This window comes from Schistosoma mansoni, chromosome 3, assembly GCF_000237925.1.
Source record: "Schistosoma mansoni strain Puerto Rico chromosome 3, complete genome".
Lineage (NCBI taxonomy): Eukaryota > Metazoa > Platyhelminthes > Trematoda > Strigeidida > Schistosomatidae > Schistosoma > Schistosoma mansoni.
In genome coordinates, this window is record NC_031497.1 from 457870 (window position 1) to 481036 (window position 23167).

The window sequence follows — 23167 nt, forward strand, 5'->3', positions numbered from 1 at the left end:
GCGGACGTGAACTGTCCAGGAGTATCATAATAGTTGGAAACAGCTCTCCATTTCTTTCTGATTTGCAGTGGTTGTCTAAGTAAGATCAGTTCGTGATGTAATCTGTAAGACCGGTATATAGATATTCAGTGCTCCCTTTTTCGTGTTTTTGAGAAAACAGTCAGTTTATACCATTAAGAGATATTAGGTGGAAAGCTATAGAATATCAGAGGATATTTTACAGTTGTTTCATCATTATGTTGGTACTCATGTGTACAGTTTACTCACGACCTCAGGCAGCCACAGGTCGTTTCAGTAATTTTCTCGTCGATGTATTTCAGTGATTAAAAGCGTTTTATAACTGTGTTAATCTCCACAAACCACTCAGTTAAATAATAATTGTTTGCTAATAACTAGCTTTGGGATGGACTCCTAGAGCTTCAATGAAAAGTTACGACTGCAGTCCCATCGAAACTAACAAGAATAGTTTTAACTGGTTGGTTAGCAAGTAGCTATTAATGTCACATTTATTTAGCCCTTTAAAGCTAATCGAATTCCATTCATCAAATGGCAATGGGGTCACTATTCCCAGTGATTGGATATTGTGTGTACTTCATCGAGATGGTTGGAGGTGACCGGTAGGACGCTAAGGACTTAAGTTTCTTTCTGGTTGACACTCCTCTACAAGGTGCACGTACAATCTTGAGAGGATCGAAACTATCTTCAACTACGTACAACGACACGCTATTTAACCTCGCTGCATGACCTTAACAAACAGATAGAATTAGGAAATGTGGATCTCTGATTAGTGATGGAATTATAAGTCACTTAACTGAAGACCTGTCTTCTTTATATATCGAGGCTCAGATATTCAAGACTAAAAATTTTCTTATTTATATGAAACGACTGTCCAATGCAATCTACTTTATTTCAATCTCTGATGCAAACTAACTTCAAATTAGACAATATCCGTAAACTACCTATTTTAACAAAGACGTCCTTAACTGAAATCATTTACCAATCAGATCTTAAATAGTATCTCAATATATGCACCACAGGTAATATATTGATTTACAAAATAAATGGTACGGGACATCATATTTAATAAATCATGCAAACTGACCAGAACATACAAACTAAATAATGAAGAAAGTGTTAGTTCTCTCACAAAATTACTTACTTGCCATTTACGTCGATAAACAAAATGTTTCAGACGTTTTTTACTGACTGTCCCAGAACGTTTTGGTGTTTTTTTCTTTTGCTACAGAAAAAAACATGGAAAGAATTCAGAAAAGAAATGTCAAGGATTACAAAATTGATCGTAGAAATTACAAAGAGAATAATCGTGTAAAGTGAATTGTGTACATTACGGGGCAATTTTCATCGAAATACAGTTTAGTTTTAAAAGATATATATTTGTAGTCCCAAAAGTTTTCTCTTCAGGGGTAAACTCTGTTGTAAACAGCTTTTTTGAAACTTATATTCAGAGCTAACAGATCATGCCAACCCCCTCATCATATGCTCACTAGTGACTGGTTCCATGAGGTATTCTTCGGAGTTCTAGTGAGAAGCAGTAACGAGTGCAGTTCAACCAGCTCTCTTGGGAGATATCAACTCACTGAAGACAAATGGTGAACGGTTGCTCAAACTTCGTGGATTGGTTGAAGTTAGACATTAACACCATTGGACGCCGGCTCAGTAGTTTATCGGTTAAGTGCTCGCGCGAGAGACTGCTAGGTCGTGGGTTCGAATCTCGAGAGGCGGGATCGTGGGTGCGCACTGCTGAGGAGTCCCACAATAGGACGAGCTGGCCGTCCAGTACTTCCAGGTTTTCGATGGTGGTCTAGCTTCAATCGACTCATGATTTCAACTATATATAAGAATTATAAGTCATCATTAAAATAGATGAATTGTGGGACAGTTCAAAATATTACTAATAATTATAGAAACACTTTTTTTCTATTGATTTAGTCATTGACTAGCTAAACTCAGCAGCCCAGTGTTAAACTTGTTAAGCGTTTGAAACGAAATGTATTGGGTACGAGTCCCAACGTAAAAAAAAATGGATACTAGGATATGGATATCTCCATTGGAACATCAGTACATGAAATTACTGATTGTTTGACTGAGCCACTATTAGTAGGTGCAGATTACCTTGTTTGGCTACGCGCGATGATTGGAGGTATCAAATAACATGGCGCAAAATCAACAATAATGCACTCACTCATTGTTTTTCCTTATATTGTTTATTCCAAGAATTTATTCTTCTTGAATCTTATTTTTGATGCCTAATGTTTTCTACTACACATGATTCAGCAACTGCTTTTAATATTCTGACATTTATCTTGATAATACGATATGGTGAACTGGACACATACACATATTTACCAGTTTTTACATTACTTATGATCAAATGACTAAGTGATTAAATAGAAAACTTTTTAAAACCAGAAATTCATTGAGAAGCTATCTTATTGTACTACTGAAATCTTTATCAGTATACAACAACTCCAGACTTATTATTACTAGACTAAATGAATGGTAGTGATTAGTTCAATGTAAAAACAAATGTATATGAGAGAGAAATCGAGTTTTCAATAATTCTCCACATAATTATCAGTCTATGATGTAATAAAATTCACGCATATGTTCATACTGTGCGTATTGCCAATTAGAGACTGCCCAGTTGCAGTCCTAAAACATCAATGGGAAGATTCAAACAAAACAATGCTAAGTGAATTCAAACTTCACCCCATTGCACAAGCAAGTGGCTATCAGGACTCAGTAACCGAATGAATAACGCGATGGCATTTGGAGCGAAAGGTACTGGGCTCGAGCCCCAGAGTGAGCATCAACTCTGAGATGCATGTACATCCAGCTGACGAGTCCCAAATAGGACGAAGTGACGCGCGTCCTGGATTCCACTACTAGCCACTATCCATCTATGATGTAATATATTATTAGTTACAAAATAATGAGTATTATGTAACATTCACCTTTAACCATTGATGTTGTAAACATTCAGTAGCTGTCATTCGTTTTCTACAATCAAAGAAAAAACAAGACAGAAGTAATATGTTTTATTGGTGTATATATATACAGATAAAGGAAAGAAAACAGAGATTAATAACGACATGTTATAGAAAATGAAAAGAAGTATAAATTCAACATTTACATTGAACTAGCAGTTCATTAATTTTATTAGTTGAGATCATGAGTCAATTGAAGCTAGATCATCATGAAAAACGTGGAAACACTGGATGGCTGTTTCGTCCTATTGTGGGACTCCTCAACAGTGCGCATTCACGATCTCGCCTTGCGAGTTTCGAATACAGGACCTACCGGTCTATTAATCATGTTATTAGTTTCATTTTTAAGTATCAATAACAAGTCAATTTTAACATTATTCTTGATACATGACTGTGTTTGTGTTTTAATTTCTCTTATAACCACCCAGCTATTCCTATTGCTTAGTATTCTTGAACACTAATTCACTCGACAAATTCCCCAAATCGGAACACGGTTGGACAGGAACGAAATTATATTTCATATAACAAGGGTAGATGGTGGTAAAAAGCACAATAAGAGAAACGTTAGTATATTTATAGTTTTTACATGAGAAGATTTTAGAGTCTTCTCCAAGTATCAACTAGCGCTGATTGGATAAGAAATAGCTAATCAGCATGCACTAACACAATCGTGCTCGGAACGTGCTTCAATTCAATCTATGTCCCAATAACACTTTGTTTCGAAAAATATATATGATTTATCTTTCACGTAGAAGTTTATGTTCTCAGATTTGTTTGGTCTGCAAATTATTTTGTTTATGTATTAGTGCTAATGATAACATTCACATGTGTTAATCAAATTAGATGAAGCTACAATCTAACTGTGTTTATTAATAGTTGTCTACACAAAATACTTCGGATCCATTGATCAGACACTATCAGCAATAACATACTGTGGGAGAGAACAAACCAGATTCCAGTGGAGGAAGAAATCAGGAGGAATAACTGGTAGTGGATAGGACACACATTGAGGAAAGCACCCAACTGCATAACAAGGCAACTCCTCACTTGGGATTTTCAAGGTCAAAGGAGAAGAGGAAGACCAAAGAATACATTAATCCGATAAATGGAAACTGACATTAGAAAAATGAACAACAATTGGATAGAAGTAGAAAGGAAGACTCAGGAAAGAATGGGTTGTAGAATGTTGGTCATCGGCCTATGGTCCATTGGGGGGGGGGTAACAGGCGTAAGTAAAGCAAGTAAGTAAGTAAGTACAATCCAACCCAGTGATTTATTCGTTTAACTGCTTACCTAAAATACTCAAATCATTTATTCCCTAACTGTAAAAATATTGTTATCTCTATTCTTGTTTTACCTGCATAATGTTTGATTAACTTATACTTTGTACTGTAACCCCGAATCAAATAAGAATACAAAGAATATTGATACAGTTTTATTTGGCCATAGAAATAGATCAAAATCATGAATGAATACACTCAATTACATTTTGAATTTATTCACAATTGATGATTAATTAACAAATATCACACATAATAGAAATCATCATATTGAATTAAAAAAAATGAAAATACTATTGAATCAAACTCATAATGAACTAAAAAACTTAATTTTGCTTATTTATCCAGTCATATCAGTTTTTTCCGTTTAACATTTGTTTTAATTGAGTAATAATAGAATATATTCTTATGTTATGATAAAAAGCTTATGGTTGGAATCATGAGTCAATTGAAGCTAGACCACCATCGAAAACCTGGAAGTACTGGACAGCCAGCTCGTCCTGTTGTGGGACTCCTCAGCAGTGCGCATCCACGATCCCGCTTCACGAGATTCGAACCCAGGACCTATCAGTCTCGCGCGCGAGCACTTAACCTCTAGGCTACTTAGCCGGAATCCGACGGTGTTAATGTTTAACTTCAACTAATCTACGAAAAAGCTTATGAATGATTTTACTTCTAAATATTGAGAATTCCAAATGGAGATGCCGCTGTTATTTGTATATTTTCCATTTCTTCAATCTTTTTTAAATAATCAGATATGAATATCATTGAAATTTATACATCTCATATATGATGGGTGAATACAATAGTTGTAATATTAGAACTGTTATAGAACTTATATGACTATAGACTGATGGGGGAGAAAATGTCGGTTGATATACATTTATATGATACATTTTTGAATAAAGACAATGTGAATAGGTATTAAACCGAGATTGTTGTAATATCTCAAAAGTATTACATATTAGTTCTTAATGTAACGGAATTTATTCTATTCAACCTAAGATAAACTGTATACGATGAATAAGCAAAGATGGATAGTGGCTAGCAGTGGAATCCAGGACGCGCAGTCCTAAACATCAATGGGAAGTTTCAAACAAACAATACTAAGTGAATTTGTATATGATGAAGTCTTAATTATCCATTAACATATTTAAAGTATGGTTATAAGTACAATAGAATATAAAAATGTATTTGATATGTGGTACTGAAAGTAAAATATAGTTGCTCACTGAGCATGGACAAATATGGATTTAGTCAACGGACTATTAAATATGTGATTTCCTTTCTTTTCATTGGACTACACTACAAAGTCATGCATAGACAACAGCTGAAAGACGCGTTCCAATCGAGGACCGGATTTAGACAAGGTTGCTTACTCTCCCCCTTTCTCTTTCTTCTGGTGATTGACTGGTTTATGAAAACCTCGACATCTGAGGGAAGTACGGAATACAATGGACATCTCAGAATCAATTAGACGATTTGGACTTCGCAGATCACCTAGCCCATCTATCTCATACACATGAACAAATAAAGACGAACACAACTAATGTAGTAGCAGCCTTTGCATTAATAGACCTCAACATACACAAAGGGAAAAGCAAGATCCTCGAACACAAAACGAAGAACACTAACCCATTCACACTTGATGGAGAAGCACTGGGAGAGGTGGACACTTTTACGTACCTAGACAGTACAATCAATGAACGAGGAGAATCCGATGAAGACGTAAAGGCGAGGATTGGCAAAGTAAGGGCAGCACTCCTATAGTTGAAGAATATATGAAACTGGAAACAACTGTCACACAACGCCAAATTCACAATCTTCAATACGAACGACAAGACAGTCCTACTGTACGGAGCTGAAACGTGGACAACTACTACGACCATCACTGAAGAAGTACAATTATTTATAAGCAGTTGTCTACACAAGATACTGAATGTCTGTTGACCGGATACCATCAGCAACAGTCTACTGTGAGAGAGAACAAACCAACTCCCATTCGAAGAGTAAATTAGAAAAAGACGCTGTAAGTGGATAGGACACATATTGAAGAAATCATCAAACTGCATCACAAGACAAGCTCTAACTTGGAATTCTGAAGTGAAACAGAAAAATGGGAGACCAAGAAACACACTGTGCCAAGAATCGGAAGCAGACATGAAGAAGATGAATATCAACTGGAAATAACTAGAAAGGATTATCCATGATAGAGTTTGATGGGGAATGCTGTTGGGCGACCTAAACTCTTCTACGAGAAGTAACAGGCGTAAGTAAGTTTCTTCTCATTGATTTCTACTCCGGACTCATTGAGAATGACCGCTTGTGATTGTGTCGAATGAAGTGTTATCTACTTTATACTCACTTCGATTTTCTATTTTGGGCAGTGTATCCTGGATCTGATATAAAGTAAGTAGTCTTATCATTGTAATAACGTATTACTGTAGTCTACTTTATAAGAAAGAAAATAATATTTTAAACAATCCGTTATATCAGTATTAATTACCTTGGATCCTTCACTAAAAGTTTTCGAATAAAATCCATTGCATCATTTGAAATTTCAGCAAATTCTGTATAATCAAAATTATATTTCACTCGTATAATATTAGCTAATGTTTCTCCTTGACTGTCACCCAAAAATGGGGATAATCCAGAAAGCCTAATAATATAAGGTAATAGATAATTTGGAAAAGAAAAGTATAAGTTATGAATAAACATTGATAAACAGTGATTCAAAAAAAGATGCGATATACCGGGAAAATGCAGTTAAAGCCCACCACAAATGTTATTCAGCTCAAATTATCAAGTTTCATTAAAACGATGAGATGAAGCTAGACCACCATGGAAAACCTGGAAGTACTGGACGGCCGTTTCTTCCTATTGTGGGACTCGTCAGCAGTGCGCATCCACGACCTCACCTCGTGAGATTCCAACCCAGGACCTACCAGTCTCGCTCCAGAGCACTTAACTGATAGACCACTGAGCCGGCCTGCATCCAACGGTGTTAATGTCTAACTTCAACCAATCCACGAATTTTGGGCAACCGTTCACCAATTGTCTTCAGTGAAAATAATCAAGGATATTGATCAGTATGGTAGTAATTATAATGAGAAACGGAACATTAAGAATATATTTCGAAAAGAGAGTGTAAGGTTTATATGATTGAGTACTGAGATTCATAGTCAAGAGAAAGATAAATAGTGAATATATATCTGTGTCAACGTAACTAATTTTGTTATATCTAATAAGTGCGTCCTTGCCCAGTTGATATATATGAACGAAATATGATCGCCAATTAGTGAGCAGTGATTTATCGATCGATCGCCCAATGATACACAAAAACTGTATGAGCAGTCTTGAATACTTATCAGTCCTGCTTTCTGTCTAAACCAGTCAGTTAAGTCCACAACACCAATAACACCTTCTGCAATATGAATAATTATATTTCAAACATAATGGGTTTACATACCAAACAGACAGACCACAACGTACCATAAAGTAGAAAATAACATTTGTACAAGATTTAGTCAAATGTGACTGTGAATAGGGGGAACAGTAATTAATAGACTGGTGATAACTCAGGAATGGTAAATCGTACAGTAATAGTCTATGGGTCAAAATAAAGCTTATAATAAGAGGGACACGAATATGAATAGTTTAGTTATTTAACAATTATACAATAGGAGATATACATACTAGATTGGTCCATAAATAGTTCTCAAAGTTACCATTCATAAATCTCCACGGGATATAACAAATCCTAAGCTACTACTTTATACAGAATGGATATATTTACATATATATAACTCATAAATGGCTATGATGTCTCTTTAGTGTAAGCAGAGATTTGTTAAATGTCTAGTTTATTGTTCTTTCACCAAAAGGCATGAAGTTAGTACTGGCAACGTTATTTTTTGTAAATAAACAAGTCAGTTAGTCAATAATAAGTAACCTAGATCCTAGCATATAGATACTTTGGTTCAAGTTGCCATGCCATGTTAAAGCATAGAGAGATGAAATTGTCAAGATGGGCGGTATAGGTAGTGATAATATCGCGAAGGTAAAAATTGTAAACATAGTGTATCTCAATAGAAAAGTATAAGATAATTTTCAGACTCAAGATTTAAGCGACGGCAAAGAATGGATAAATTGTTGCCATTGAGACTCATTCTGAACTATGTTATCCAACATCTCCAATTACTAGTCCCGGTTACTGTGTGGTCCATAACCTGATACTCTGAACATACTGACACGGGCTAGACTATATTTTTAACCGATTGGACCACACTTTCAAGATCAATATAAATAGTACTTACTATGCCTTTTTTTAGAAAAAAACGAAGTAAATTTATAAACTGGACAAAAGATAGAACGAAATATGTTTTCACAGTTTAAGTCATGAACTGATCTTGGTTAGACCACAACTGAAAATCTGGAAGCGGCGAACGGCCGTCTCGTCCTAGTATGGGACTGCCCGAGTGTGTATCCACGATCCCACATCCGCGAATCGAACCCAGAACCTTCAGTTTTTAGTCTAAAAGCGTAAGCTTCAGATTACTGAGCCCGCACCCAGTGCTATACATGTCTAGCTTTAAACAATTCACGATACTGCATAACGGTCATCCACTGCTTTCGGTGGACAACTGTCTCACATCCGAGATAATTGAAATCAAATGCTCACAGCTTTTCACTAGAATTCTAGAAATCTCATCCTAAAGCTTATCATTAGTGAGCACAGAATTACTATTTGCATAGGAGGAATTTGTCCAGATCGCAGAACTTTCATGACTCGATTCCCCAATGTGGGATAATGGATGCATCCTGCTAAGAAGTCCCATACTAGGACAAAACAGCCATCCATTGACAAAATAATAGTAATTACAAAACCGTAATCTGTCACGTAATACTACGAATTATTACTAATATACATACACGCTCATCTCGTTTCTTTACTTATTATGTTAGAAAATATATAAACTTACATTACATAACATATTACACCAAGTGACCACATATCTGCTGCAGGTGAAACTGGTTCATATGAGATTACTTCAGGTGAAACAAATTCCGGTGTACCAAATAGAACACATAAATTTTGATCTTGATAAAATCTAGCTAATCCAAAATCAATAATTTTTGTTTTAAAACTTGTTGCTGATAAACATAATATATTTTCAGGCTACAATAGAAAATGTAAATAGATGAATGAAGGGGAATATTTTTTTTTGATTATTAGCTCACTTACAGTATAGATACATTCATATATGATAGATTGAGACTCTAAGTTAAATGTTTGTTCAAATTACTCTGTTCGAATTGAACGGTTTAATCGTAAAACTTCCCATGATTTGCTAGCCAATATCATCAGTATAAGCTTCAATCAAGAATAAGCTGTTAGAGTCTCTTCATTAGTGAAATGCACTTTAGTATATCTAAAAAATTCTTTATGTTGTTGTATCTAGATAGATAGTGAAAGCTTCATTATTAAACTGTGGTGAACAAGAACACGAGTGGGGGCAATCCGATGTATACGACACGAAATTACAGACTATCTTACTTAAATCTGACAACCATACAGTAAATAGTCGATTTGCAAACTATCAAACAATTGTTTCAATCTTGACCGTTCCTTCTGCAAATATCAGTCCATAGTCTCCCATTATTATTGTTCATGCATCTTCGTACCAATAGCGTTTCGCTTCCGTTCTTTCCTCATCAATCTTCTAGTGAAATACATTCTTTCCCTGACCATTGTCAAATACTACTTATGTGGATATAAGTAACCCACACCACAATATGATAACTTGAATCGGGAAATATATGCCAGGTTCTGTGTTTCTTACGACTGACTGATGAATATTGAAATATAAAATTTCTTATCCAACTGTTAACATTTTCAGTTAATATAGTATCATGCTTGTAGTGCAGAGCTCATCAGGATAGGAAATCAAAAATCAATCCTCATTATTTATTAGTTTAGAGATTCAAATAATGTTCAATACATTATAAGCAAAGATAGACAGTGGCTAGCAGTGGAAACCAGGACGTGCGTTTCGTCCTATTTGGGACTCGTCAGCTGGATATACCTGCATCTCAGGACGAAACGCGCGTCCTGGATTCCACTGCTAGACACTGTCCATCTTTACTTATAATGCTTGTGAATTAAGGCTATATCGAGGCAATACGCACAGTATGCACATATGCCAAAAAGAGACTGATCAATCGCAGTTCTAAAAATCAATGGGAAGATTCAAACAAGCAATACCAAGTGAATTCAATGTTCAATACATTTTGTAAGAATGTAAACAGTTGACTACCTAATTGGAATTTTTGTTGTGTTGGTATTAAGTCGTTGAAGATTCTAAGTGATCTGGCTCAACACTTCTTTATGAGAACACAATTTCAATGAAATCATCTTCTTAAACTAAAAACCATCTTTACTATCTATGGAAAATTTTGATGATACTATTTTATACTGTATCTTATCAGTAGTATTAATTGATATCTGATAATTTAATACTTACTTAAAGACATCTTGATAAGTCATTACCCTTAATTAAATAATGTAACAGATTGAAATCAAGTCACATGATCAGAAACGGGAAATTAATTAATTAATTAACTAATTAATTAATTAGTTAAGTAGTTTTTTAAAATTAATTAATTAATTAGTGGGGTTTTGTGGAGATTTATTATTTTTCATAGTTGAAAGTGTGAGTCAATCGAAGCTAGACCACCAGGGAAAACCTGGAAGCACTGGACGGCCCTTTCGTCGTATTATGGGACTCCTCAGCAGTGCGCATTCACGATCCAGCACTCGCGAGATTCGAACCCAGGACCTATCAGTCTCACGCGCGAGCGCTTAACCTCTAGACCATTGAGCTGTCAGGCATCCAACGGTGTTAATGTCTAACTTTTGATAATGATCATATGCTCACTAGTGATTGGCTCCATTAGATACTTCCTGGAGTTCTAGTGAGAAACAGTGACCAGTGGAGTTCAACCAGGTCTGTTGGGAGATATCAACTCACTAAAGACATTGGTGAATGGTTGCTCAACTTTGTGGATTGGTTGAAGTTAGACATTAACACCATCGGATGCCAGCCGGCTCAGTGGTCTATCGGTCAAGTGATCTGGCACGAGACTGGTAGGTCCTGGGTTCGAATCTCGCGAGTGCGGGATCGTGGATGTGCATTGCTGAGGAGTCCCACAATAGGACGAGTTGGCCGTCCAGTGTTTCCAGGTTTTCGATGGTGGTCTAGCTTCAATTGATTCATGATTTCAACTATATAATTTTATTTTATTTTAAAATGATTTATGATAAATAATCACATTGTGGTGTGTGCTACTGATGTCATTAGATATAAGTAGTATGCAACACCAATCGGAAATGAGAAACCGGGCGGCAGAAGATCGGGAAGATCATATGAAAGTGAATGAGAACAGAGAGGAATTGGTTTGGAAATGAACGAACAATAAAGTCTGAGACAATTAATGGACATTTTGGAAAATGTATGGTTCTTACATTTGAAAAAAGAACTTTGTAATTTTATGTTAGAAGACTTTTGGTCATCTTCACCTGTTTTTGTTTATTACACTACCACTAGTGAAGTAATTAGATAAACAAAAATACTCGTAAATAAATCATTAACACAACACTAATTAGGAGTAAAACCAATAGAACATTTCAATGACAACTGTAATAAAAACGAGACATGATTTATCACTAATGAAGTTAACAAAATACTCATTATGTTACTTGCAGTTCCATTTATCTATCTATCTATTTATATCTATCTATCTATCTACCTATATCTATCTATCTCCAACCACCACCTCCAACCATCAGCATATCTGAACATAGTGCATGCAGTGTCAAGCCACCTAGACTAGTGGTCACAATGCAACTTGATCGATAGCATTCGGTCTGCACTAAAATGGACTTGACACACATGATATTGATCATCACCCAGTGATCAATCAATTGTGATAAGATCTAGTTACACTTTTCATATTGAATGGTTTCATTTGTTTTGGACAATACAAACCTGTGATTTATCTTCAGAGATGAACAATATCCCATTAAAGTGATTATGAAAAATTAGATCTAGCTATTCGAAATACTACATTATTTTATTAATTTGAATGCAATTGAAGAAACAGTCTATTTTCAACTGGTTCAAAAGAAATTAATTAGCATTCAGGACTAAACAAATGCAAAATGGGTTACTACTCAGTGATTAATTAATATAAGTATTTCAGTTCAAAAGAAGGTCGGTCATAGCCCGACCTACACAATTTCAACGTCTCATCCTGTGAAACTGGGTGACGTGGATTAATATTTTACAGGAAATATTAGTTTCCACCATATTGCAGGTACGTCTTACTGATGGGTACCAGCTAAAACAAATCCTAAATCCAGAGTTTCTGGCTGATTACTTACAACCACTTTACTCTTACCTCATTACGTCATTGGGGCTAGAGCATTCGTGTGTTACAGTAGATAAGTTTTATTCAGGAGTTCACAATTCCAAGTTCAGTTAGTTCATGATATGAATTGTCCATTATCTATTTTCATCAATGATTTCAATCTAGCTCTCAACATGACTGAGTAAAAATGGACTAGAAGTTTTACAACATTAACTAATGATGAGAAGATTTCAAAAGTGATATTATTATTTTTATCTGAGTTTCACGTTGACAATAACACTACACGGCAAACCATCAAACAATTTGTTGTACCTGGATAAAGTACTATTACTGATTGCTACATGTTATGTCCTGCTGACGTAACTGGTTACTTGCCTTCTTGTATAACTAAAGAAGGACTAATACATCATGACGTGAAGAATAATACAAGATTGTAGATAAAGATTTTATTTATGTATCAACAATAGACTCACTATAGCTTCCACCAACGATTCTATAATTGATTGATAAAGTATGTCGAAATTACCATGAATGATATATGATTCACTTATTTAGTCAAAATACAGATTCCAATATATATGGAACTAAGCGGCAGTTGAATTCACTTAGTACCGTTTGTTTGAAACTTCCCGTTGATGTTTAGGACTGCTTGTGAATTAAGGCTATATCGAGGCAATACGCACAGCATGCATATATGTCCTAAACATCAATGGGAAGTTTCAAACAAGCAATATCAAGTGAATTTAAACTTCATCCTATTGCACAAGCTAGTGACTATAAGGATTCAGTAGCTGAGTGGATAACGCGATGACGTTTGAAGAGAAAAGTACTAGGTCCGAGTCCCAGAGTGAACATCAACTCTGAGATGCAGGATCATCCGACTGACGAGTTCCAAATAGGACGAAACGTGCGCCCTGGATTTCACTGCTAACCACTATCCATCTTTGCTTATAAGCAGTAGTTGATTCAAGTTAACCAATAAATAAATACATGTATACAGTTAACAACAACAATAACCTTAACTATATTAGCTAACAATATGAAAAATTTACTGAGTTCTGAACCCAGTTACATAACAAAACTAATAAAAGTAAAGTTTACCTTTAAATCAAGATGTATCACATTTTGTGAATGCATATATTCAACACCTTGAAGAATTTCATGCATAAATTTTATACATCTAGATTCATTTAAATTAAATGATTCATCAATAATTCGTTCAAATAATTCACCCCCTGTGATCCTATAATAACAAATGAATAGAAATAAAAACAATATTATCAAATCCAAATATAAGTTAAAATTAAACAAAATATCAATAGTACGAATCCACTACCGCACACGCAGGACTCGAACGCTTAATCCCTAGACCACTGAGCCGGCATACAACGGCGTTGATGTCTAACTTCAATCGATCCATACTAGGACGAAACAGCTGTCCTCTGCTTCCAGATTTTCAATGGTGGCCTAACCATTGATTCATGAACTCAATCAAAAACTCAACAATCTCCACAACCCCATATATATATATATATATATCCCTCAGAAAATAAAGTCATCTCATTCCTTAGAAATGCAAGTTATTTCTAAGCGAATGAAATTCATTTATCATTTGACCTATTCCTTATTAACCCAATTTATCAAAACTGACAAAGAGAACACAACAAAAGCAAAAACAAGAAAAAATACTCATCATCATTGTCAGGGTATGTTGAATGTAAGATTATTAACTTTAATCTATGTTTTACGAGTATGTTTTTTTCTAATTTGTACCTGGTAGATCAAACTTATTCTTATGGGTTCACTCATTTCTGAAAGACCTATCCTAAGCTCCTATAAATTGTCTAGTCTTCCTTATGTTACATCTGATCAATGCAAGCTTAAAGAAAAATGTTTCGATAAGATCTCTATTTAACAGGAAAACCTGGTAGATCAGTCTAAACTTATAACCTTCTATGTAACTAAATGTCAAACCAACACATACTCCCAGTAGAATTACATGTATAATCCTAAGCAAATATTTATTAGCGACACATTAATCAGTAGAGTAATTCAACGTAGTACTGGTTTTTATTCATTCACTACTTGATTCAAACAAATTCGATATTCATTGCGAATACGACACAATACAGAACTAAATTAAAATGTCTTCTGATAAGATCTGGTCTGTTATCAACAAGTCCATTATAAATACTCCAAGCAAAAGAAAGAAACTAAATTCTTATTTAACTATCAGAATGGGGACTGTTGGAGATTGTATTAATTTTAAAAGTTGAGTTAATGAATCGATGTAAGCTAGACCACCATTGAAGGCCTGAAAGCACTGGACGGCCGTTTTATCTTAGTACGGAACTCCTCACCAGTGAGAAACCACGGTCTCTCATGTAAAACTCGAACCCAGGAGCTTCGGTCACACATTCGAATGCCCAACCTTTAGACCATTGAGTTAGTCCTTATTCAATGGTGTTAATGTCTAACTTCAATCGATCCACGATCGTGTGTGATCCTTCATCTATTGTCTGAAGTGAATAATTGTCTCCACCTTACAGAGATAAGATTCTATTTTCAGAATTTTAATAAATTATTAGTGATTTAATGAATATCATTCATTAAAACTAATTAGAAACGAGTTTTCTTTTAAAAATTGTTTTAATAATGAATAAAATGTAACCATATGAATAAACAAATTAAATTCAATTAATAAATTTAAATTCCCACCTTTGATCAAAATGTTACCATATTTAAAAATAGTTAATTAAAACAAAATGTTTCAATACTCTTTACATTGAAATAGGAGAAAAAAACTTGTGTACAAAAATTGTAGACAGGTGATGAATTTCATTTTGAAACTATTTTTGCAACCTAAGAAATCAGGTTAATCTATTGGAGACTGAATTCAATGAGGTATCATTCAACTTATATTCTCAGATAATTGCTTATTGTTCACTTGGGTTACTAAATAATTCACCTATTAACTTAATGTGACATTATAAGCAAAGATGGATAGTGGTTAGCAGTGGAATCCAGTTTGACGCGCGCCACTTCGTCCTATTAGGGACTCGTCAGCTGGATGTATCTGCATCTCAGAGTTGATGTTCACTTTGGGACTCGAACCCAGTACCTTTCGCTTCAAACTCCATCACGTTATCCACTCAGCTACTGAGTCCTGATAGTCACTTGCTTGTGCAATAGGATGAAGTTTAAATACACTTGGTATGGTTTGTTTGGATCTTCCCATTGATGTTTAAGACTGCAACTGGTCAGTCTCTTATTGGTAAATGTGCATACTATGCGTATTTCAGTCCTAGACATCAATGGGAAGATTCAAACAAGTAATAATAAGTGAATTTATTGTTACATAGTAAGTAACATGTGATTCACCAATGTACTGTGAGTGAATAACCTATTTCAAAAGTTCACTGAATAAAAACTTGGGTAAATACAATGATAAACTGAATGATTATCATTTGAATGAGATCACAAAAAAAATTAAGCTAGATAACCATTGAAAACTTGGAAGCACAGGACAAATGTTACACTCTAGTACAATGCTCCACAGCAGTGCACATCCACAACCCTGACACCGAGGACCAAACACAAGACATTGAGTTCTAAGCGCAAACGACTAACCATTGGACCTTCAAACCAGCATCTGACTGTGTTAATGTCTAACCTCGATCAGTCAGTGATATTGTGCAACTATCTCCCAGCATCTTCGGTGGATATCTTTCTTACAAGCGATATGGTTGACCACTACAACTCGCATACTGATGAATCTTTGATGTCTTCTACTGTATAACATTGTCACTTAGCAAATTCGTGTGAATGTACAATCTACCTCTGAAAGTTCCTAAATTAATATATCTGTTATATGGTTTTCTGAAAGCTTTCTCAAAATTTTCTTGATTAATCTAAAAATTCTATCGTAAGACGGAAGATGGTTGTGCAATATCATGAAATGAATAAAGTTAGACATGTAAACCATCGGATGTCGAATCAGTAATCTATAGGTTAAGTCCTAACCGAGAAACCTAGAACGTCTTGGGTTAGATCCCCTGTAATGTTGTGGATATGCACTGCCCCGAGAAGTCTCAATCTAAGACGGAACAGATGACCAACGCTTCTTTCTTTCCAGTCTAATTAAGGTTAGTCTGTAAAATAAACCATCGAAATCTATTTATAGAAATAAAAACTATTCAAAACAAGATCAACTATATATTAACTTACAATTCAAGAACAAGTGTAACTTCTTCATCAATTTGATAAGCATCATACAATTGAATTAATCTTGGATGTCTTAATGTATTCATAACAGCAATTTCATTTAATACACTATTCATATCTTCTTCACTAGCGATTGGAACAAATTTTGCAGCAAATTCTCTTCCAGTCTTTTTTTCTTGACATCGTTTCACTTCACCAAATTTTCCACTATGGAAAACAAACACAAAAAAAAATTAAAACTTTCTTTTTCTGGATGCGCACTGCTGAGGAGTCCCACAATAGGACGAAACGGCCGTCCAGTGCTTCCAGGTTTTCCTTGGTGATCTAGTTTCAATTGACTTACGCATTCAACTATGAAAAATACTAAATCTCCACAAAAAACCCCTTCTGATCATAGTAATAAGTTTTACATTCTAAACAATGATATATATGGGCGAATTTATAACAATCATAGAAAATAGTACCCTTCACTGGGTGAAACTCTTGTTTTTATGATATAATAGGTGTTTTTTCCTTATACTTAATGTTATGCCCCGATAAGAATAGTGAATGATATCTTTGGAATCCATTTATGGACCAATACTATGCATATACTCTTTATTGTATAATTGATAAATAACTAAACTATTCATATTCATGGCCCTCTTATTATAAGCTTTATTTTGACGTATGAACTATTATTATACTATTTACCATTCTTGATGCGTTCGGATGCATTAAACAATAACCAAGAACCCAATACAATTTTCATAGATACTGATTAACCCAATGATTCATTATCTGCTAATGAGGTTACCAATAAATTTAAGGAAAATGTTTCAGAAGAATCAGACACTGGTGACCTCAAATAAAATGTCGTTGATCCTCATGATCTAATCACTTCTGGTGGATTCTCTGTGAAATGCGGCAAATATGTTTTAAATAATGTCACATTAATGGTAACTTCGGTATATGAGGATCCAATATTATTTCCTGGAGGAAGATAAATTCAGGAAATTTAAAATCCGGATATCAACTCCGGATCTTTCAAAAAAGGGGTGGTGTTATATCCCGTGGTGAATTATGAATGGGAACTCTGAGGACTATTTATGGACCAATATGATATGTACATTTCCTATTGTATAATTGTTAAGTAACTAAAGTATTCATATTCGTGTCCCTCTTATCATTAGCTTTATTTTGACCTATGAACTATTATTATACGATTCTTGAGTTATCATCAGTCTATTGATTACTTTCCCCCTATTCACAGCCACATTTGACTAAATCTTGTACAAATGTTATTTTCTACTTTATGGTACGTTGTGGTCTGTCTGTTTGGTATGTAAACCCATTATGTTTGAAATATAATTATTCATATTGCAGAAGGTGTTATTGGTGTTGTGGACTTAACTGACTGGTTTAGACAGAAAGCAGGACTGATAAGTATTCAAGACTGCTCATACAGTTTTTGTGTATCATTGGGCGATCGATCGATAAATCACTGCTCACTAATTGGCGATCATATTTCGTTCATATATCAAACGGGGCACGCACGCACTTACACGACATAACAACTGGCGACGTCATATAATAACTGGGCCCTCAATTCGGTAGTTCGGTAGTAGTTGCGCCTATTTTTCAAAGAATCTTTTACCTTAAAATTGTCTGAGAATTGATTTATATGTTTAATTTGGTCATGAATTATATAAGTGAGGTAATTCAGTACACTGGAACTATTCAGAATAACGTTTATTACCATTTAATACCGATGTAAGTAATATATATATAAATCTTACTTATAATTACTAATTCGTAATGGATAAAAAAGATAACATATGCGCTAATATCAATGTACCGAATGGTTAGACTAACTAATGTCTAATTTTAACCATGTTACCATGACACTCCAAGTTTTGGTTAATATATAGATATACACATATGCGTATGCATGTGTGTTTAGAATTTTAGACACTTCAATTGACAATGATTAAAATGTCAATATGGACAACAAAATGTATACACACTAGTCTTTGTATTCATGCTTGTCATTATGTAAATCTAAAATAGAATTAATAATGTTATTGTTAGTGAATAGGAGCAGTTCGTACTGTACCGTATAAATGGAAGAATAAGTAAGAAATGTTATTTAGAATAAATGAATGGTAGCTAGAAATCAAATATAGGATAAACTGTTCATCTTATTTGAAACTTGACAATTGGATATACCTGCAATATGCTAGTGTTATGTTTAGGACTGGGACTCGAACTCAAGACCTTTCAATCCAAAACCCCAATATAGTATTCTCTTAGTTAATGAATCCAGATAGCCACTAACTTGACTAAAATGAATATATCCAGACATTCCTAACACAAATATTGGTTATAATTTAGTCAACAATATCAATGATGAAAAACAGCTTTTACACATGATAAGCAAAGATGGATAATACGCACAGTATGCACATATGCCAATTAGAGATTGACCAGTTGCAGTCCTAACAAATCGATGGGAAGATTCAAACAAACAATACCAAGTGAATTCAAACTTCATCCCATCGCATAAGCAAGTGGCTATCAGGACTCAGTAGCTGAATGGATAACGCGATGGCGTTTGAAGAGAAAGTCACTGGGTCCGATTGCCAGAGTGAACATCAACTCTGAGACGCAGATACATCCAGCTGACGAGTCCCGAATAGGATGAAATGCGCTTCCTGGATTCCACTGCTAACCACTATCCATTTTGCTTATAATATAATCATTTGTTTTTATTACTATTATTAGTAGTTTGAACCAAATTACCTCAGTATTATATAATAAGGTATAAGAACTTTCGTTTAAATTAGAGCGAATATTTTCACAGTATTTGGACGCCGAGTTGATGTAAGACATTAAATATATATTTCCTTGAAAAAGCTTGGACGAGATCGCCAGGCGAAACGTTGGATTTACTTCAAATTCATTGGCTGAGATTTTACAAATATATTCTTCCTATTTAATGTCTTATCTAATATAGGTTTCAAAATATAAATAACTACTAATCTTAACTACAGTGTGATAAGTCTTGTATTTGAATGTTTAGACAGTAATTTTTCGGAAACCTCATGATTCTTCGAAATCTTTTACTCTTGAATCCCAAAGAGAAAGTAGAGGATAAAAAGAATGAAAAAATATTCATTTTGAAGATTAGTTTATATGCGAAAAACTAGTGCAATTGTAGGGTTATACGTCGGCGGCACATACTCCATTGGGCGTAACAGGCGTAAGTAAGTAAGTAATTAAGTGAGTAATTGTTATATCAATTGATGTGCGTGCTATGTTTAGTATATGAGGTGACGTTTCCCGCCAATCAGAGAGGAGTAAATTATCGATCAGAGCAATAATACACAAAAGCCATATGAGCAGTCTTGAGTACTTATCAATCCTGTTTTCTGCCTAGACCAGACAGTTAAGTCCACAACACCAATAACAGCCTCTTCAATATGAATCATTATTCTCAAACATACTGGGTTTATATACCAAACAAACTGACCACATCATAGAATAAAATAGAAAATAACATTTGTACAAGATTTGGCCAAATGTGGCTGTGATTAGAGGAAACAGTAATTAATGGACTAGGGATAACTCAAGAATGGTAAATCGTATGATAATAGTTTATGTCAAAATAAAGCTTATAATAAGAAGGACACGAATAGGAATAGTTGAGTTACTTAACAATTATACGATAGGAAATATACATATCATATTGGTCCATAAATAGTCCTCAGAGTTCCCATTCACAATTCTCCACGGGATATAACAAACTCACATACACTATCCACCTTTTATACATTCAAAATACTCAGCAAAATTCATTCACTACAAACAGTTAGTGATTGAAATAGTTTGATAGGAATATTCTAATGAAAATGATTAGGATATACTGTGGTGAATGCGAACTCATGTGGGAAAATCAATTTATTTTTTCAAATGCACAATCACACAGTGGTTTAGTAAATTGTGAAAATCATACAACAAATACATCATTTCCACATCATTCAATTGTCCTTTACATCCTTCACGATTCCTTCAATCTTGTTTTTATTCCAATTCCATTCGGTTGAGCTGGAGAACTCAATCTTCTCAAATTTCTTTTGACAAGTATTCCCCTTCTGATTGGTATTATAGGTTACTTACATCTGTCAATATAAGTAGCATATACCACAATACCACTACAGTGTTTTCAATAACTTGGAGTTGTAAAGTCCTGGAAAACTGTTTTCTTCTTTCACTTAGTATTACTTGTTTGAATCTTCCGATTGATGTTTAGGACTGCAACTGGTAAGTCTCTTATTGGCATATGTGCATACTGTGCGTATTGCCTCTATATAGCCTTATTTCACAAGCATTGTAAGCAAAGATGGAGTGAACAGACAAAGTGAACATCAACTCTAAGATGGAGGTACATTCAGCTGAAGAGTCCCAAATAGGACGAAATGGCGCGCGTCCTGAATTCCACTGCCAGCCACTATCCATCTTTGCTTACAATGTTTTCTTCTTTATTAGTCAAGAATAATAAGCTCTACATGATGTAACTATCATACTGTGAAAGTGTAATTTTATTATTACTTTTTCAAAAAAAATGTATATTTTAAATTCATTTAGTATTGTTTGTTTGAATCTTCCCATCGATGTGTTAGGAATGCAACTGGTCAGTCTCTAATTGGCATATGTGCATACTGTGCGTATTGCCTCGATATAGTCTTAATTCACAAGCATTGTAAGCAAAGATGGATAGTGGTTAGCAGTGGAATCCAGTTTGACGCGCGCCACTTCGTCCTATTCAAGACTGGTCAGCTGGATGTATCTGCGTCCCAGAGTTGATGTTCACTCTGGCACTCAAACCCAGTACCTTTCGCTTCAAATGCCATCGCTTTATCCACTCGGTCACTGAGTCCTGATAGCTATTTGCTTGTCCGATGGGGTGAAGTTTAATTTCATTTAGTATTGTTTGTTTGAATCTTCCCATTGCTAGCCACTATCCATCTTTGCTTATAATGTATATTTTAACTGAGATAATTCAGTCATAGTCAATAATATAGATTGTACATACAAAATTGAGAAATTTCCCTATTTTCACTCCTTTTTTTGTTCTTCATTTAAAGGTTAAGCTTTCAAATGATATTTAAATAAAATGAATGAATATAGGGAACTTTGGAACATTCCTACTTTCACATGATCAATCCTATTCTACATATATATATAGACACTATTCCATTAGGATTGTTATAAACAATAGGAAAAAAGTGTTCATTCTTCTGTTCATCTTTTCACACTACATAAATATTACATAGGATCAATTCTGTTTTTGGGCATCAATATGTTAAGTAAAATGGCAAAGATGAAGTATAATGAATCGTTTTTAAGAAAGAAAGAAACATTAGTTTTGTATAAAATAAAGTAAAATCATTCAATAATATGAAAAAGAGGTAATCATTAAAAAGTGTTTTCTCGAGGGAAAGAGTAAAATTGGTTGGAGTTAGACATTAACACTATTGGATGCCTGACAGCTCAGTGGTCTAGAGGTGAAGCGTTTGTGCGCGAGGTCGAAGGTTCTGAGTTTGAATCTCGCGTGTGAAATTGTGGATGCACATCCCTGTAGAGTCCTAGACTAGGACGAAACGGCTGTCCACTGCTTTCAAGTTTCCCATGGTGGTCCAGCTTTAATTGACTCATGAATTCAATCATAAATTAATTTTGTTTGTAGTATTTTTCAGATGGTGGAGAATACTCGTATATCAATATGTACATTTTTGAGGTGTTATTTTCTGAGCTGAATTGATTTCATTATGAAGTTCTCATTATCTTCTAGACAGTATTACCAAAACATATACTTCGAAGGGAAATAAGCTATTTGAATTTATCCACAGTTCACTAATAAACAAGCAATTAGATGTTACAAAAGTCTGAATAATAACTGAAGAAATTCCGGATCAGTAGAATAGACTAAGTTAACCGTGGATAAATTTGAAAAGCTCATTTCTAATTGTCAGTCCTGAGTGCTGTTAGAGGTATGAGGGCGGTTCTCAATTCCCGGTTGCCCACACCGTGGAAGGGTTCTTCTAGAGGTATCTGGAAACGGAATTGAGTTAGGGGTGGTCTTAATGACCTGAGAGCGTGACCGCGATGCCTAAGGGACAACTGCTTGAGGTCGGTCACACACGACCTTTTGGTGGGTATTTTCGTGTTAGCTCCATACTTGTT

At 34.7% G+C, this 23167-nt stretch overlaps 1 protein-coding gene across 1 annotated transcript in view; it reads right to left on the reverse strand.

Moving 5' to 3' along the window:
- The window catches only part of Smp_121780 (serine/threonine kinase), a gene marked incomplete at its 5' end in the record, with an annotated part of 42992 nt that overhangs the window by 2829 nt on the left and 16996 nt on the right, over nucleotides 1-23167 (reverse strand). The window contains 6 exons of the mRNA XM_018798830.1: nucleotides 1160-1240; nucleotides 2976-3021; nucleotides 6795-6947; nucleotides 9271-9467; nucleotides 13820-13961; nucleotides 16946-17149. Coding sequence (XP_018650680.1) covers nucleotides 1160-1240; nucleotides 2976-3021; nucleotides 6795-6947; nucleotides 9271-9467; nucleotides 13820-13961; nucleotides 16946-17149 — 823 coding nt within the window. The remainder of the gene's footprint in view (nucleotides 1-1159; nucleotides 1241-2975; nucleotides 3022-6794; nucleotides 6948-9270; nucleotides 9468-13819; nucleotides 13962-16945; nucleotides 17150-23167) is intronic.